Consider the following 19,376-nt stretch of genomic DNA (forward strand, 5'->3'; position numbering starts at 1 on the left):
AGTGCATAACAGAATGCGGACCTGAACCAACAGCCATAGGAGGCCAAGCCGTGTGCTCTTCTCCCAGAGCACCATCAGAATGGGAGAGATTCTCGAAAATGTTCTTTGTAAACCATGAAAGCATTACTTTCTCATGTCCTACCATGAATTTATGCACCTGATGGAAAAAATCTAATAACAAAGACTGAGTAGCATTTTTCAAACAACATTGAGCTGGGAGCAAGGAAGCTGGCTTCTGATATCAGCTTCACCCACAACTGTCTGTGCAGTAAACTAGTCACAATGTTTCCCTAGGCCTCATTTTCCTCACCAGTAGAACAAAAGAGTAAGATTCGATAACTACTATGGTCCCTTCCAGACTTAAAGTTTCCAGACATAAAGGTTCTTTACAGACTTAAATCCGTAGTTTGAAGTTGAGTCATCTCTGGCACCTACAACGTAATCCTTTGCCATCTACGCTGGAAAAGAAAATCTTGTTACTTTTTTCAAATAGCTTATTTTTCAGTAGGACTGTATTTCAGCAAATGGCTAGATTTGGAGTCAGAAGGACAAGTTTCAGTGTCCAGGTCCACTGCTGACCAGCGTTGTGAACCTTGGAAGGTTTCTAATCTCTCTCAAGGTCGGGTTTCTTGAGTGTGTAATGGGAATGTCTGTCCTGTGCTGCTCACAAGGATATTCGATGACTTAAGGGAAAACCCTTTACTGTAACACACTCTGTTGATGTAAGCTATTTTGACATGATCACCCTTGTTCCATGGGAGAAGCTCAAATAGTAGATCTCTGAGGAAACTCATGCATGTTGAGGGAGTGGAGTTGGTGCTTTAGGAGGAAAATCTGTGTGTGGGCCTCAAGTCCCACCGCATGGGTCATAACCCATGCCTGACCCTGACAGAAAATCCTTCTAGAAGTAAAAGAGAAATAAAAGAAATCCACAATACCAAGGGATGAAAAGACAGCCATGAAAAAGTAACTTAAGGGGAGAGGAAGATGGGCTTATAACAGATTACAGGATATTGTCAGTTTTAATAACGGGACGTAAAGAAAAGATTCTGTTTGCACACAGGGAGAGGTTCTTTTCCTGGCTAGTCAGAGCACACCTTATGTACATTCTCAAGTTGTCTCTCATATGATTCATTTTTTTCACTGTAGATAAGACTTTTATGGATGGATTATTTTTCTCAAATAATATTATTGCTTTATGATTAAAGTAAAGATTATTAATTCCTGAGGCAAGAAGATATAAAAGCTCTGGAAACTTTGACAGGGACCACTGGAGACACTGAAGAAGGCAGGGGCCCTCAGAGTCAGTCTTGGTTGCCAAACAGGTAATCCTCCTTGCGGTTGATGATGGGGGGCTTTCTTTAAACACCTGTTTTCCTCTGTCAGCTATTAGCCAGGCCAGAAATGACAAATTGTATTTCTAGCAAGGCTTGTCAGGCTTTCTGTTGCTGTGTTGTTTGATTTAAATTATTTACCTTCTTTTCTTCCTTCACTGTAAAGAGCATTGGGTTTGGTGTCAAGCTGTTGGGTTAAATCTTGGCTCTGCAGTCTGGTAGCTCACTGCAACCTCTGCCTCCCAGGTTCAAGTGATTCTCCTGCCTCAGCCTCCTGAGTAGCTGCGATTACACCACCGCGCCCAGCTAATTTTTGTATTTTTTAACAGAGACAGGGTTTTACCATGTTGGCCAGGCTGGTCTCGAACTCCTGACCTCAGGTGATCCACCCACCTCGGCCTCTCAAAGTGCTGGGATTTCAGCCATGAGCCAGTACACCCGGCCTAGTGCAGCTTACTTGTGAACATGACAGGTAGGCATTCGATGAATGCCAGTTCACTTTATTTGAGAGTTAGATTGTATATTCAGATTTTTAAATCACAAAGTATGATTAAATGTGGATTCAATGAATTAACTCATTTTAATAATTATTTGGGAGGGAAATCCAGAACTCAGTTTCATACTTATATTAGAACAAAGTCCAGACAGATGAAAATAGAAGAGAACACGGATAAATAGTTTAACCTTATGGGACAGTAATGGGCAGTCTTTTGATATAAATATAAATTTAAAAAATATTTTTAAAAACATAAAAAATAATATTTTTGAAAATTTCAGAATGGCAAAAACTATAAGAGAAAAATACAAACTGAGAAATACTATAAGTAACACGTGAAATGCAATAAACATACAAAAAGAATCTCACAAATTGGAGAAAAAAACAATGAAATAGAAAAATGCGTAAAACTGCAAACTGAAAATTCACCAAATACAAAAAGCAAATCATTATATAAAAAGATGTTCAACTTCATTAGTAATTATAAAATATTTTAATCACTAAAGTTCTTTAATATACCAAAAATTAACCAAAAATTTGACAAAATTAAGCATTCACTGGGAGCTTAGGGAACCCATCCTTTTAGTGCCCTATTAATGAGGTAAATGGCACAGCCCATACATTTAACAAAGGGTATTAAAATGGCAGTGTGCATATTGTGTGATGCCACTACTCTACATACGAGAATTTATACTAAAGAAAAAATTTAAAATGCATGAAAGTTATGTGAGTGCAAGAAAATGTATTACAATCAATCTTTTTCTGAGAAACAAAACCAGGTTATGGGACAATATGATCCCATTTATATAAAATTGTACACGAAAGATATCTGTAGGCTACTCACCAAATTATCTATCTCCTGGAGGTGGGGTTTACTTCTTATTTTCTAGTTTTGCATTGATTTTCTAATAGCTCATGTGTTGTTTGCTAATGGGGAAAAGATAAAGCCATGTTCTTTATTTTTAAAAAGGATGTCAACTAAGCGTAAACAAAAGAGTGCTGATGGAGTCAGATCCGCTTGTAGCTGGTGTCCATGAACAAATGACTTCATACTTACTGACCTTAGGTTTTCTCATCTGTAAAATGTGGGTATTGGACACTGTGCTCACGTTTAATTTTAGCATTTAAAAATTCAACGTCGGAGCCACTCTATTGGATTTTCTTGACACAAAATGCCCATATCCGCCTTATCCGTGAGGAAGCTTGCCTTGGGCGTCCTCTGCTGGCTCTCCTGAAGCTAACAGGGGCAAGTGCTCGGTGGTTTACAAATTGCCTCCATTAAGACTGTGAAACTGTTCAGCCTGCTATAGTTAGATCTCTGGCACCTGCCTAGGAGGTCTTGCAGGTAAGAACAAAATCTCTTAAAAGTTTCTAACCTGTACATCTAACTTGAGATTCCCTTCATTATAAAGTCTGGATTTAGCCAGGAAAATGTTGTATTATTTTCCTCCATATGTGAGTCGGCATCTAGATTCCTGGGTCCTTCTCACCTGTGCAAATGTGTTCAGATTTGCAGATCAAGGAGAACCCAGGAGTTTTAAAGAAGCGCTTGTAAGGTCTCTGAGATCCTTGCAGTAGCTACATCCTCAGGGGAGGAGGAAGATGGCTTCCAGAAGCATGCGGTTGCTCCTATTGCTGAACTGCCTGGCCAAAATAGGAGTCCTGGGTGGTGAGTATCCATCACTTAGCTGAAACTGAGGCACAGCCAGTGTTCACACAGCCCACGTGGGACACCCTTCCATTCACCCACAAAAACATTTAGGAACTGCAAGAAATAGGTTTTTAAACATGGAGATGAAAAACAAAGATAAGTACTAAAAATTCAAGGGCTGTAGAATCCAACAAAACCCAATACCATATGATTATAACCCATACCTAAATCATCAGTTAAGTGTAAGTTATAACATTAATTTAGCAAGTTTTTTTGTGAAGGGCAGAGATAATGTGTTTAAAACACCTGTTGCCTAGCAGATTGTCAATAAGTCATAGCCATAATCAGAATTCCTCAATGCTTATGCACTGGTTTACCATTTGAGCATTATTAGGGATTTCAGTTTGCAAGGGACCTACAGTCGAGTTGGAGAGATGGCGCTTAAACATTTATAGATCACACATCAAGTGCAAAGTAACATGGCAACAAAGTGAGTAGCAATATTGTAGAATCCACCAATAGAGAAAGCAGGGGAGGAACACTGTACAAGTGAGCTAAGAAGAAATGTCACAGAATACCAGAAATGGAAGGAAATGAAATGTGATCTCATCTGATATAATTTCTTTGTTCTATTTACAAGGAAAATGGATTCCAGAAAAGGGTAGAGATTTGCCCAACGTCACACAGTAAGACTAAGTGATGTTTGGGCTTCTAGTGCCTTTCACAGTCCCATGTGGCCTTGCTGGGTGTTGGGCATGTAAGAGTGAGTGAAGAATCCATGTTTGAGCATTGCCTCTGTTGAGAAGAGGGCTTCCAGAGGGGTCCAGTGCTGTCAGTTACTTAGCACTGCTACTGCTGGGGAATGCCCTCGGCCAATGGTAGGATGGTTTGGAAGGACATACGAAGAGAAGCAAGGTTCTTTGGGCATCGTCTTGGCCCCTATGGCTGCAGTCGGTGGTCCTAGTCATAGCTTATCCTTAATATGTCCTCCATGGCTCTTTGCCTTCAACCCTACACCCGTTCGCTGAACTATCTCAGGCTTCTCAGGACCTGTGGAACTCAGCCATGTGAGAGAAACCATACAAGAGAGTGCAAGGCTCTGAGGGGCTGCTCCTGAGCCCCTCCTGCAGAGCTGTCTTCTGTGGCCATTTCTACATGGCCAGGTGGTTCCCTGCCACTCTTGTTCTGTGCTGACTTCAGGCCTCCTTAATGAAACTTGAAATTTGCCCGAGCTATATCCTGGGGAATGTGATGCAACCCTCTTCCCACCCCTGGGATCTCACTAACCTCTCTGGCTTCTCTCCTGAGGAGGAAATGCAGACACAACATTCACCACAGGTCCTTCAATTTCTCTTTTTCCAGGTAGATCTCCCTCCCAGCTGTAGAAAGACATTCTACTTATTTTTACTATCTTGGGGATCCTCCCTTATGACATATCCTAAATGTTCTTTGCACTGCCCTACTTAAGAGAAATAGAGGGGACTTAGAAATTAATCTTCTCTCTCAGTGAATATTAGACTCTTGTTGCTTCCACAGTGAGTTCTTTGTCCTGATACCTGCCCTTCACCTGAAGCAATTCATGGCATTGATTCAGTGAGCGGACAGACATAGAGCAACATCATTTATGGACACTAAAAAACTTCATCTGCCTTATGTTTTCAAAACTATTACATAGTAATGATGATGGGTGTTAATAGTTTCAGGTTTTAACTAGCTACTGTTTATCGAACAATTCCTATACACTAAGCTCTGTGCTAATCACTGTACGTGAGTTATCTTAATTAATCCTCCCAACAACTATGTGAAGAAGGCATGTATTGTTGATCCCTCTGTACAGACAAGAAAAGTAAAGCTAAAAGAGATTAAATCACATTTCTAAGGTCACACATGTAATAAGTGATGGAGTAGAAAGAGTATTAGAGTAGTCCAGGCAAGACGCTGGAAGCTGAAACCTCTTGACAATGCATGTGTAGAGATGAGGGGCTCTAGCACCATGTGAGGTGGGGTCAACATTCTAAGGCCACCATGGAAACATTGACTTCTCTCCCAGTTTCCACCGCACTCCCCATCTGGATAACCTCAGTAGTTTACTCACCTCTGTGAGGAGGTTCCCTTCTCTATACAATGGAAATGGTTATCCACACCTATCTCTCAGGGAGGCTCTGGTAATTAAACAAAATAATCTCAACGGATGTGCTTGACCCATATAGGATTTAAAGCATTAACTTGAGCATCATTACTAAGATGACTAAGACTTGGAGTCAGACTGTCTGTCTGGGGTCAAATCTTGCTTTTATCATTTATTTGCTGTAGGATCCTGGGACATGATGACTTCTTTCTGCCTTTGCTTCTTCATCTGGAACATAGGAATAATGACAAGGTTATGATGAAGATGATTAGAATATATGTAAATGGTCTGGACCTTTCTCGGATACATAGTAAATGCTCAATAAATGTGTGGAGTAAGGCCGGGTGCGGTGGCTCATGCCTGTAATCCCAGAACTTTGAGACACCAAGGTGGGTAGATCACTTGAGCCCAGAAGTTCGAGATCAGCCTGGGCAATGTGGCGAAACTCCGTCTCTACTAAAAAAAAGTACAAAAAACTAGCTTGGTATGGTGGTGCTCACCTGTAGTCCCAGCTACTTGGGAGGCTGAGGTGGGAGGACCACCTGAGCCTGGGAAGTCGAGGCTGCAGTGAGCTGAAATGGCACCGCTGCACTCTAGCCTGGGCGATGGGAGTGGGGTAGCAGAAGGCAGAGCCACAGCACAGCAGAGCGGCTGTTAGTTGCGTATCTAGGAGCTAAAATGTCTCCACCAGGGGGCTCACGGCCATAGCTGCAACATTGCAGAGTGTGGGGCAGAGGGCAGGGGAGAGAGATGAAGGGAGGAAAGAGGAGGGGGAGAAAAAGAATTAGAAGCAGGGAACAGACAGTCATAGGCAAGGAGGGACACACATAGGCAGAGAGACAAAAGAGACAAAGTACAAAGACAGGGAGAGAACGGAGAGATGTATAGAAAGTCAAAGACGGAGATGCACAGAGAAAATTGAACACAGAGAGATGGTCAGAGAGCAACACTCAGAGAAACACAAAGAGAGTCAGAGAAAGGAGAGAAAGAGAAGAGAGAGAGTTGTGATTGTCTGGGCTCCAGCATGGTCTTGGGTCTTCTTCACTCTGACCACTCTGTCCCTCCAAGTCCTCTGCGTATGTCCCTAGGCCCTCTGCTTTCACAGCTTGGATCCGGGGGAAACAAGGACCATGGTGGTAGAGGGTCTGTCCTAATATGTTTGCTCACAGAATGCCAAGGAGAGTTGCTTCAGAGGGCACAAGACCAAACCAGGAGCCCCAGGTGTGAGGCCAGGGGTCTTTGTCCTCGGGCCAAAGGTCAGAGATCTGGGTTCCTCTTTGCCACCTCTTTTCAGAACAGTCTCACCGGTATTACAATGGAAGGCGTGTTTTCGCAGCTGTCCCTTTCTGAAATTCAAGCCCATGTCATGTCTGCCCTCCGGTAATCAACGGCCGGCCTTCTCTTAAGAAGATCAATTTTTCCTTGAAGTGCAAGGATTTCTTTTCCTCCTGACAAAATAATCAAGGCAGCCCAGTTAATTATTTCTGTTGCTAAGTTTTGAATTTCTCATGTTTATAAATATTGGGAGGGCTGGTGGCAGTAACATAGATTTTTAAGTCATAGAGAACTGGATCTGCAAAGCAGCTTTTCTATCTTTCTGTGTGACCTTGGGCAGATGACCACCCTGAGCCTGTTTCCCCACCTCCTCAAGCAATCTTGTTAAAAGTACAATATGGATAAAACACTGAACATGGTGCCTGGCACCAAGAAAGCACCTCGCAGGGTGAGGGGCAGAAAGGGGAGGGGAGAGAGATAGAAAAGTGAGCAAGGAGAGGGAGAAAAAAGAATGAGGGCAGAAAACAGATAGTCATAGACAAGGAGGGACACACAAAGACACAGAGACAAAGGAGACAGAGATGGAGAGTACAAAGACAGGGAGAGAACAGAGAGATGATAGAAAGTCAAGCACCTTATCTACAAAAGCTGGTGACAGTGGTACTAGTAGTAACAGCAATGGCATAAAGGCTGCGTTTTATTTATCACAAAATTATGTTCATATTTCTGAATGTAGTAGAAGATGAAGCATTTAAATACATGAATATCTTTGCTGTTTGTTTGTAGTATATTTGACATACTCACTGAAACCTTTCCTGCCTTGCCTTAGCTAGGTTGGTCATTATTCATTATTCACAGATACCAGGAATAGCACAGACAAAGGATCTAAAGCTACACTGAGCATTCATGTTCCAAGACGGAGCTGGGACTGTGGCATAGAAGCATGTGGCTGGATAGGGGCATACAGCCAGGTTATAAAATCTTTTACATGCTAGATGAGCAGAGAGCTCCTCTGAAAGCAATGGGCAGGGGCTGAAATAAAACAGAAGAGTGGGGCAAATAGGAGACAGTAGTATCATTTGAATGAGGAGAGAAAACACACTGTTATGACAACTGCAGTCTGTGGACATCCCTTATGGAAGGAAACACTTTTGCACCCATCATGGTGTCAGAAGGTAGCCACATGGTCACAAAGCCTACACTTGCTAGCTTGACATCCCCTTGATCACCTGGTGCCTCTGTACATCCAGCCATCTCCCCCTCTTTATAAACCTTCAGATACAGCGACATTGCCCATTCACCAGTTGACTAGCAGGAAAATCATGTGCCTCCCTGAATCATAGATTCCTTTGCTTCTAGGTCCTGGCTCTTTCCTATTTCTGCCACGGTTGCCTGATGGACACCCTGTCTCTTAAGCCCTTAAGGCAGACTTAAGTGCTTGCTGTTTCTATGCATGCCCTCACATTCCTGCTTCCTTTGCCTAAAATGTTCCCTCCCCCAGTACTGACACATAGCCCACCTATGCTCAAGTTCCAGTCAAGTTGCCATGTAACCCATCCCTTGTCTCCCAGGCCAAAGTGACTTCTCCCTCCTTGGAATGCCCCAAACTACCAATTTATGTCCCTCATCCACTCTTGTGATGCCTTAAATCATAGTTGTTTGACCTTCACTACTAATACAAGATTCCGTCAGCTGCTGAGAATCTATTCCAGTTATGTGTGTCTATCTAGTCCAATTATGTACGTGTGTCTATTCCAATTATGCATTCCAGAACTGGGGAGATAACCACAGCATGGGTTCAGGGGACCCAGTGGACTCGCTGGACCCACTGTGAGGCAGATCAAGCTAAAACTCCATTGATCACCTGACTTCCATAACCCCTACTCTGACTGGTGGACCGCAGTGACATTTTCTTGGAATTAGTGTCAGTTCAGAGGCAGTGTCCAGTAATTGCAGAAACACAGTCACACTGGTAAAAGGCCTTAGGTCCCTTTGGGAAAAGCCAGAAGAAGGGTAAACTGTATACATTTTTGACAGTGTAGCAGGAATCTTCATGAAGGGACTCTCTTCATTCAAGGGGTTCCTGATTGCAAACTGTATCAAGTCTGGGAATTGATTGTTTTTGCTATCATAACATGCAATTGCCTCTTGTTTATGTGCAGATGTCATCAGGAGACCCAGCTGTGCTCCTGGATGGTTTTACCACAAGCCCAATTGCTACGGTTACTTCAGGAAGCTGAGGAACTGGTCTGATGCTGAGGTAAGAAATTTGCCGCCTGCTTGGCCTGGGCTTTCTAGAGCAAAGGACCAGCCAGAGCCCCAGATCTCATTTGATTCAGGATCAAGTGTCCTTCCTGGGCACTATGAAGAGAAACCCCTTTGGCTGGTGAAATGGAGAGAAGAGGGTTGTGTGTTCAACTCTTTCAATTCCGTAAGCATTGCTGAAGCAGGTGCTGTATGCCACACCCTAGATGGGCTACAAGCACATACGGATACATAGGAAATAGCCCCTACCCTCAGCAAGCTCACTGTCAGTAAAGGAGACAGAAATACATCAATCAAAGGAGGAAGAGAAGATGAGGAATTCACAGAAAGGATAATGAAGTTCCTGTAAGAGATCTACCAGAGAGAGGTGTGTAGACACGCCTGGAGCAGACACCTTGGAGCCGCCGACAGAAGGTGAAGCGTCCAAGAAAATGTGGAAACTTTTCCACTGCTCTACACAGTCCACAAACATGTCCATTTTATTTCATTGAAGCTTTGTCTGAGAGATCACCAAATAGACAGTCAAAGTAAGTTATCTCAGCCACGTGTGGGGAGTCGCTGCTGCCGAATTGTGATTAATTGGGGGAGTCATATAGGTATATTTGGCATGATCTGGGCCCATGTGGTCTTAGAATCCCTGTATAAAACTAGACAATGAAAAACAGAAAACAAACAAACAAACAAAAGCAGAATGAAGCACCTACCACGTGCCAGCTACTGAGGCTATGAATGTATTCTCTGGCCTTAGAAAGCCCAGGGTTAATGCAGGATTGCGACATTGAAACAGAACGTTTCAATGCAGCATGAGTATAAATGACTTGCCCAAGTTTACACTGAGAATAACTGATGCAGCAACCCCAGCAAAGTCTGAGCTGAGTCCTGAATAATTGTATAAAAAGGGGAGAGAAACAGAGTGAAGAAAGGGCTTCCCAGACTCTGTCCCTGGAAATAAAATGAGCTCGTGGAGAGGAATAGCCTTTCTCTGTGAAAACAAAGAGAACAAAGAGGAAGATGTCTGGGAACCGTGGAGTAATAGAGACCTGAGTTTACATCACTACGCTGCAATTCACTAGGTACCTCCCTTTACCTGTTTCCCTACTGGAAAGTGGGATAATACTTTTTACTTCATGGACATGTCAGGAGGATTCATTAAAACAACTTGCATAAAGCCTATGGCACATGGTAGACACCAATTCAGGGTCTCAAGAAAGAACAGCCCACAGAATTGACGCTGAACCTTAAACAAAGTTAACAGGACCAGGATGCAGAGGGGGTGCTGGGACGGTGAGGCCAAAGGGGACCCCTCAAACCCAACAAGGGCTGTGCGGCTCCCCGATTCCTCACCAGTGTTGCTACTGCCCTTGGCTCTTGAGACCCCTGGAAGCTGATGGAGGCAACGTGAGAAGCACATGGACATGCGACCTTGAGCTTGAGAAGCAGAGGCTTGAGTTCTAGTTACAGCTCCAGCAGTACCAGTTGTGTGAACTGGGAGGGAGGCTATCGCGTACATACTCCAAGTCTGTTTCCCCTTCTGACACAGGATCTTTTGTGGCTGGTACCCAGTGGGCACTCAATAAATGCTGTCTGGTCATCTGGCTGGCATGCCTCATGGGCCTGAGAATTAAATAGAATTACAGTGATAGAAGCATGCTGGTATTGTAAGTGGTTTGTCAGTGTGAGGACTAAATTATTATTAAATAGTAATCACATCTAATCTTGGGTAAATTAGTAAAAGCAAGAATGGGATCAGTAAAAACCTAAGCAACCCAAACTAAAATTTTATTGAATTAATTCAATTTCTTGTCATGTAACACAACCTCAGAAGAGAATAAAATAAAGTTTACATACACATGCCCATATATATAAACATTTGCCTTGTTTAATTGAACAACAGGTTTCTGGGTACAGAACAAGAATTTGTCATGTCATGTGTTTCATACAATCCTTAAAACTGTGAGTGATTACCATTTATTCACCCACAAGAAAAATTCAGATTGCATGGCCTTGGATGTGAAAGAAGACAGCACTTTTGCAAAGGACCTCAGAAGGAAAAATTTGGGATCGATATGCAGACATAAAGGAGTAAAACAGATTTGGGATTAGAGCTGAAAGTTTTAAAAGTTGCAACAAAGCGGATAGTTACATATCTGCCTCTAGTGCCCAGGAAACCCCGAAATCCAACCAGATTTGGTGGCATGGTTACTGCTGAGGAAAGGCAAAGCAGTGGGCACATTCACCTTCAATCGGCAGGGATTCTCCACCAGCACGGGGAGCCAACTCCTCTCCTCCGGAGGATCACCTCATATGTTTAGGCAATTGATCGATGCCCATTCACTAGCAAGTCAAAATGAGTTACAGACCACTGCTTACAATTTACAATGTGTTATTCTTATGTAACATAGGCTAATAATAATTTATTTTATTTTATTTATTTATTTTTTTTTGAGATGGAGTCTCGCTGTGTCTCCCAGACTGGAGTGCAGTGGCACGATCCCGGCTCACTGCAAGCTCCGCCTCCTGGGTTCACGTCATTCTCCTGCCTCAGCCTCCTGAGTAGCTGGGACTACAGGTGCCCGCCACCTCGCCCGGCTAATTTTTTGTATTTTTAGTAGAGATGGAGTTTCACCGTGTTAGCCGGGATGGTCTCGATCTCCTGACCTCGTGATCCACCTGCCTTGGCCTCCCAAAGTGCTGGGATTACAGGCTTGAGCCACCACGCCCAGCCGGCTAATAATAATTTAAAATAAACACAATGTAGGCTTATGAATTAGGGAGAGCTGGGCTCTCTTCCTGTGTCCAGTTGCCCTTTCCTGATCCCCTGTCTCCCCATCCGTAAACTAAAGGTGGGCCCCATCTCCTTGGGCTGCTGTTAGGACTGAATGGTGGGGTGCCCAGTGTATTGGAGGTGTCCCGCAAAGAGCACTGCTGTAACGTCTGTTCTCTGATGCACATTGTATTCACATTCTGACACTTCTGAAATCAGGTGTGTGCTACAAACACGCTGTGTCATAGTGTATCATAGATTCATTGACAGTGATTTTATTTTCTTTCTTCATGGGACATAAAATAATGCCACATTTTACAATCAGCAGTTTCTTAGATCTGTTGAAATGCAGTATTATAACACAATAGGTCTCATGACAGGTCATAGGTAGCAGTAATTATTTTACAGATGAAGAAACTGAGCCTCAGAGAGGTGAAGTGACTTGTCAAGGTCACATATGCCCTGAGAGGCAAGACCAGGATCCCGGGCATGTCCTCAGACCCTCAATCTCTCGCCCTGGCCTTGCACTGCCTCTTTCTCGAGACCGAACGCTGCGGTAGTTGTGTTTTCTGCCAGGCTGGCAGGAAGCCTTCTGTGGGGTTTAGAGCACTCTGTGTGGAGGACGTGGGGGCTGTGTGAGTCCCTCCTGCTTGGACTAGCGTTCTGAGGAGAAGGCTGTGCTTTAAACATGCAGGCATCATTAACAGGACCTCTCCTTGTACTAGCTCGAGTGTCAGTCTTACGAAAACGGAGCCCACCTGGCATCTATCCTGAATGTAAAGGAAGCCAGCACCATAGCAGAGTACATAAGTGGCTATCAGAGAAGCCAGCCCGTATGGATTGGCCTGCACGACCCACAGAAGGTAACCTCAGACTTGGCCACAAAGGCCCTCTTGGGAAAGCCAGGCTGGCATCCTCTTTTTTGAGGAATGGCCTCCCGGCCTATAATAGGGACACAGCGGGTGGATCTTCTCCAGATGCACCTCCAGCTGACAGAGACCAAGGCCTCAAGGTCAGGGACCCAGTTCTGGCCCTCGGTGGAGGATATGATTTAAATGTATAGACCTCTGTCTAATTAAGGCCCTCCTGAAAGGCAGAACACAAAATTACCAACGTTTTAAAGCCTTAACAAGTTCGTGTGTGTGTGTGTGTGTGTGTGTGTGTGTACACACGGGCCTATTATGAGACAGATCAATCAAATCTCCATTGGATCTTGAGTTAAAGTTGAAAACTTTCAGCTAGCCTTTTTTTTTTTCTTTTTTTTTTTTTGGTGCTCTAATTTTCTTTATGCTATCCTTGATGCTTTTCGCTGTAACTTCCTGTTCTTTTTATCAGTACCTTATTGTAAGAAATGACATGAGCGGCCTTTGTAAGGAACAGCTGTTGTTGAGGTCTAGGTGTGGGGTCTTCAGTTGACAGATGCTTGGTGGGACTTCTTTAGTTGACTCAAACAAACACAGGGAACATAAAGCGGGAACCCCCATACTTCCTGCTTCTTAATAAAACTGCTGAAGATACCACACATTCATCACCCTCTTTCATGAATATGTATGTGTTCATCCCTTAGTGTTTGTCTATCAATATCTTATGGCTTTTTCTCTTTTTGAATATTATGTTACAGAAAAACTAATAATCCTTTACTGTAGTTGTTACAAATATTTTATGCAATTATTTTTTTAATGTCATTTATTTGACTATCAGAAATTTTGCATTTTTATGCATTCACATTGCTATCAGTCAGAACCCTGTCATTCAGATGGAATAAATACTTACATCTATTTCTATTTCTTGCAGTAGCATTGGTAATGTTTTCCTATTAGTGGTTGAGTGGAATGACTTTCTCTTTTTCCTTCTTTAAGCATTTCTGCACTTTCCCAACGTTTGCAATGAAAACATGTTTTAAAGGGGACTGAAGGGACTTCCTTGGCTGTGGCAGGCGGGTTGCTGAGCCGTACGCCTCTCCATCTCCTGTTGTTGCAGAGGCAGCGGTGGCAGTGGATTGATGGGGCCATGTATCTGTACAGATCCTGGTCCGGCAAGTCCGTGGGTGGGAACAAGCACTGTACTGAGATGAGCTCCAATAACAGTAAGTTCTAATGCACGCCCCTCACCACTTCTCCATGCGTAGACCCTTCCCTTTACCTAGTAAGAGCAAAAATAGACACAGGGGACTCCTGCCCTCCCCATTCCACACTAACAACTCTTTTCTCCAGCAGGGCAGTGGCCTTGCCACAGACATTGGTTACCAACCTTCAGTCCTTTGTGATCACTTTACAGTCTTTGTCCTATCAATGTTCCAGCTGTTGTTATTTACTCATATTTTCTTTAAATCCGTTCAATTTTTTCTGAAATACACTTATTTTAAAATCATATTCTATACCATGAGGGGGATATATATCCCATTTTGGGAAACCCAGACCACAGGGAGTAAATATATGCGGTGAAGACAGATAAATCTCTTCTGACTTCTTTAAAATGAGGGTTTGCCATGAGCCCTGGAAAGCTGGTCTTTGCCTCAGTTCTTCCCTCCTGTTTCCCTGAATCCTGTCCCCAGAATGCACTGGCCTGAAGCTCAGTGCAGGCTGCACACATTTGCATGAGCCTCCTCCTTTCCCTGGCCTGCTTTCATTCTTTGTCTTTCTGCTCATGAGTTAGACTTTTCAGCATTCATCCTGGTGACACCTTGGGCTGGGTACTTCTTGGTTGTGGGGGCTATCCTGTACTTTGCACAAGGTTGAGCAGCGTCCCTGGTCTCTAATCGGTAGGTGCCAGTAGCACTCCTCCTCCCAGGTCGTGAAAAATATCTCCAAGAATGACCAAGTGTTTTCTGCAGAGGGCAAATTCACCCCCTGGTGAGAACCATGACAAATAAGCGGTGTAGAAAACTTCAGCTGTACAAGATCACAGGATATTAAAGAATCCTCAATGCCAAAGGTCATACACTTGAGAATATCCCAGTGGGTCTAATAGGCCATCATAGTGACACCAGGACCCCCTGCCAGCCAAGAAGTCAGCGTGGGGCAGGCCTGGGCTGAGGTCTCAGCTATTGGGCTGGGGAAGGGAGGGACTCGGCCACCCCCAGCAGGACATGGGGGAAGTTTAATGTTGTCTGAGGAATAAACTTATAAGAAGGAAAAAGAGAGTGAGAAAACTTTCTAACAGCACGAGGCGAAGGGCAGACACGATGAGACACAGTCTGAGGAAAACCCTCCGAGATAAACAGCCAGAGAGGGGATGTGCACAGACCGGTGAGAGCACAGCTGCTGCTGTTCAAGGCAGAAGTCGGCTCAGATGGAAAGAACACAACCAAAACCAATAGGCAGAGGCTACCCACAAGTGGATTTTTATTCTAATCAAGGAAAACAATGTTGAACAGTTAGCGCTGCTCAAACACATAACGAGCTACCCCAGGAAGCAGTGAGAAACTTTACAACCAGAGTTAACCAAGCAAAAGGTGGACATTGTAGTTTTTATTGCAGTTAACGCATTAAAAGTGTTAGAAGCGAGGCTCCATGGCACCAAAGAATCAAATGAGGAACAACTGTAAAAATACCAATATCAGGGATTCGCTTTTCAGACCTGCAACATCAGACTCTCTGGGGCTGGAGGCCAGACCTGGTTTGGGAGCAGTAGACCAGATGCCTCCCCAAGTCCCTCACATTCCCCAGATTCTGACATTCCCACTGGACAAAGTTCTCAAACAAAAGTCCTTTCCCTGTGAGTCGGTGATCACATCAGCAAACTTCAGTAGCGGAGTCGCCTCTGTTGTGTGGATGGGAACCGGAAGACTGAAGCTCTCTGGGAACAGCACGTCTTTGGGTTCCTTTCCTTTCCCACGGTTACTCACCCAGCTCGTGGCTGTCAGAACACTGGCTCTCAAGGCAGAAGAGCACAAGGAATGAAGCAAGGATTTGAGAAGAACTGGTGGAAGGTAGAGTTTAAAAGCACATGCCCCTCAGCCACATCAGTACAATGGGTTTTGCTCCCCACTCTGTTTCTAATTTTTTTAATTCAAAATTTATATAATATTAATGCCCCAATACACAGCCACACACACATTCTTGTTCTGTCTCTGTGACAGAGCTATTCCTTTTTTATATCTCTTTAGAAAGAATTTCAGAGCATTTTACTTGGTGTGTTTCTCTCTCACCCTTTCTGATGTAAAGGGGAGCCTTTACATCAGAATGTGTTTTGTGACTCTGGAAAATTGCAGCTTGCAGTGTTTCCTGACGTTTTGCTGGTCCACTTTGAGACATTTAACAATGATAAGTGGGATTTCGCAGTTTGAAAAGAAATTTCATATTCAGTATACATTGAGGTCAAGAGCACGGGTTCTGCATTCTGAATGCCCAGGGTAGAATCCCAGCTCCTCCTAACTGAGCGTGTGACCCTGTGCAGCTCTCTTACTTCTCTGTGCCTCAAATGCCTCTTTATAAAAAGGAGGAAATAATCGTCCTAATTATCTGAATACATGTGGCGTGTTTATCATGTGCAAGCTAGGCTCATGGCTCCGTGGCCTGGAGGAGAGGGAAAGTAAGGTCTCTCACTCACCCTTCCCTGCACTCCGCCTCTGGTGAGGTGGGAAAAGTGGAGCTCTCTAGCTTAGTGCCCGTGGTGAGCTGTGCTGTGCTTGATTGTTTGAAGTTGCTGTACTAGCTTATCCACAGGCTCAATGGGCAGCAACCTCAAAAGGACCGGCTGATGAGTCAGTCTCAAGCCTGGCCCATGGCCTTGTGCTGTATTCTCTTTGCCCCACACTGTGAAAGTACCCACAAGCTTGCAGGGCCCATTTCATTTATACTCTGTGGCCCCTGCGCTGAGCACTATGGATGCTGGCATGGGCAGGCCCTATCCTAGGAGTGGGAGGGGCACACCTCCCCTCCTCCTCTCCCCAGAGCTCTCACCCACCCCACACACACTGGGAACAGGGTCAGATCTGCAGGTCAGGGCCCAAGCAGACACCTAGCCAGGGAACAACTCCTCGCCCTGCTGCAGGCACCCATGGATGACAAGTGATGCTGTGGAGCTTGGCTTCTGGGAGGGAAATAGCTGGATCTCACCTCAAAAATACTTCAGTCCTTCAAAGGGCCACCTCCGCCTTGGGCTCAGTCCTTTTTCATAAGCAGATGGCCTGTTGGGATGTGAATGGCTTTAGCAGCTTTCAGTTCTTTTAACTTTGAACAGGAGCTTCTTAGAGCCTAGGAAAGGCCACCCTCAGATCCTCACTGCGTCCTGCTTCAACACAAGAGCCCCTCGTTCTCAGTTGATTCATGTTAACCCCTGCCTTTCCTCAAAAGCAGTGCTGGAGTGGAGCTTTTGCCATGGTGTGTGACATTTAAAGTGTTTTTCTTTCATTGGGAAAGTTAGTATTTGTCTTAAGGTTCTCCAGGGAAACAGAAGTAGTTGGATATATATAGAGAGAGACAAAGATTTACTTTGAGGAATTTGCTCATGCAGTTGTGGGGGCTGTCAAATCTGAAAACCACAGGGCAGGCCAACAGGCTGGAAATTCTTTTTTTTTTTTTTTTGAGATGGAATCTCCCTCTGTCACCTGGGCTGGAGTGCAGTGGCCAGATCTCAGCTCACTCCAAGCTCCGCCTCCCGGGTTTACACCATTCTCCTGCCTCAGCCTCCTGAGTAGCTGGGACTACAGGCGCCCGCCACCACGCCCGGCTAGTTTTTTTTTGTATTTTTTTTTTAGTAGAGACGGGGTTTCACCATGTTAGCCAGGATGGTCTCGATCTCCTGACTTCGTGATCCACCCGTCTTGGCCTCCCAAAGTGCTGGGATTACAGGCTTGAGCCACCGCGCCCTGCAGGCTGGAAGTTCTTGCAGGAGTTAATGTTGTGGTCTTGAGTCCAAAGACAGTCTGGAGGCAGAATTTCTTCCTCTTTGGGAGACCAGTCTTTTCTCTTAAGGCCTTCAATTGATTGGAGGAGGCCCACCCACATGATGGAGGGTCATCTGCTTTACTCAAAGTCTACTGATATTTAAACATTAATCATATCTAAAAAACATCTTCATAGCAATCAAACAACTGTACACCATAGCCTAGCCAAGTTGACACATAAAGTCAACCATCATATCGCCTTATCTATGACTCCAAGAAAAACACCCGGATAACTCTGGCAAGCTCAGTACAGGACTGAATGGATTTAAATGTCTGTTTATTTTCTTACAGACTTTTTAACTTGGAGCAGCAACGAATGCAACAAGCGCCAACACTTCCTGTGCAAGTACCGACCATAGAGCAAGAATCAAGATTCTGTTAACTCCTGCACAGCCCCGTGCTCTTCCTTTCTGTTTTCTGCTAGCCTGGCTAAATCTGCTCATTATTTCAGAGGGGAAACCTAGCAAACTAAGAGCGATAAGGCCCCTACCTCACTGGCTTTTTTAGGCTAAGAGACAGAAACTTTAGCATTGGCACAGTAGTGGCTTCTAGCTCTAAATGTTTGCCCCACCATCCCTTTCCACAGTATCCTTCTTCCCTCCTCCCCTCTCTCTGGCTGTCTTGAGCAGTCTAGAAGAGTGCATCTCCAGCCAATTGAAACAGCTGGGTCTTTGGCCATAAGAAGTAAAGATCTGAAGACAGAAGAAGAAACTCAGGAGTAAGCTTCCAGCCCCCTTCAGCTTCTACACCCCTCTGCCCTCTCTCCATTGCCTATACCCCACCCCAGCCACTCAACTCCTGCTTTTTTTCCCTTTGGCCATGGGAAGGTTTACCAGTAGAATCCTTGCTAGGCTGATGTGGGCCGTACATTCCTTTAATAAACCATTGTGTACATAAGAGGTTGCTGTGTTCCAGTTCAGTAGTGGTGAAAGTGGAAAAGTGAAATAAGACCAAGAAATATACCCAAGTGCTTCTTCGTCTCCTTCATCTGAGTCTCTACCTCCTCCAACCCAGCAACAGCACTGGTTCAAGGAGAGGAGAGATGCAGGTGACCTGCCTGCCAACTTCTGAGCAGGGTTGGGCAAGTGGGTGCTATTTAATTGAGTGCTTCTGAGCTTATGAGGGGGATGACAGTCACAGCAGGTATGGTGGAGCTGACCTGGACCCTGGACGCTCATCTCCCCCACTGCCACTGACAACCTGTGTGGCCTTGTGTGACTCTCTTTGCCCTGTGAGGTTTGGAATGGCTTACGGGGTGGTTACTTCAATGAGGAGGTGATTTTGCCTGCAAACAGATATATGACTCCCTAGGTCACGAATCTGCATGGTCATGTAAAAAGAAGCAAATATGGACTCAATGATTACAGCATATGGCTGCGGTATGATCACATTCGCATTCCTTAGAGGAAAAAGCCACCAGACAGGAGAGGCCATGTGGGTTGGCTGTGCAGTTCAGGCTGTGTGGATCGCCACTTGCTTTATCCATGATGTGCTGCCAACCGGTAAACACACCGAGTCTTATTCCCTAGTCTGAGAACACTCCCCTCTCATATTAGCAGGCTAAGACCAGCTA

General features: G+C 44.6%; 1 protein-coding gene across 1 annotated transcript; it reads left to right on the forward strand.

Annotated features, from left to right (window-relative positions):
- Nucleotides 1–1,261: 1,261 nt before the first annotated feature.
- Nucleotides 1,262–18,700, forward strand: REG4 (regenerating family member 4). Its single transcript, XM_001084012.5, has 6 exons — nt 1,262–1,325; nt 3,339–3,499; nt 9,047–9,144; nt 12,639–12,776; nt 13,894–13,999; nt 18,095–18,700. The coding sequence occupies exons 2-6, from the start codon at nt 3,433–3,435 to the stop codon at nt 18,160–18,162; spliced, it is 477 nt and encodes a 158-aa protein (XP_001084012.1). The 5' UTR covers nt 1,262–1,325; nt 3,339–3,432; the 3' UTR covers nt 18,163–18,700.
- Nucleotides 18,701–19,376: the final 676 nt, after the last annotated feature.

The sequence above is a fragment of the Macaca mulatta genome, chromosome 1 (assembly GCF_049350105.2).
Source record: "Macaca mulatta isolate MMU2019108-1 chromosome 1, T2T-MMU8v2.0, whole genome shotgun sequence".
NCBI classification, from domain to species: domain Eukaryota; kingdom Metazoa; phylum Chordata; class Mammalia; order Primates; family Cercopithecidae; genus Macaca; species Macaca mulatta.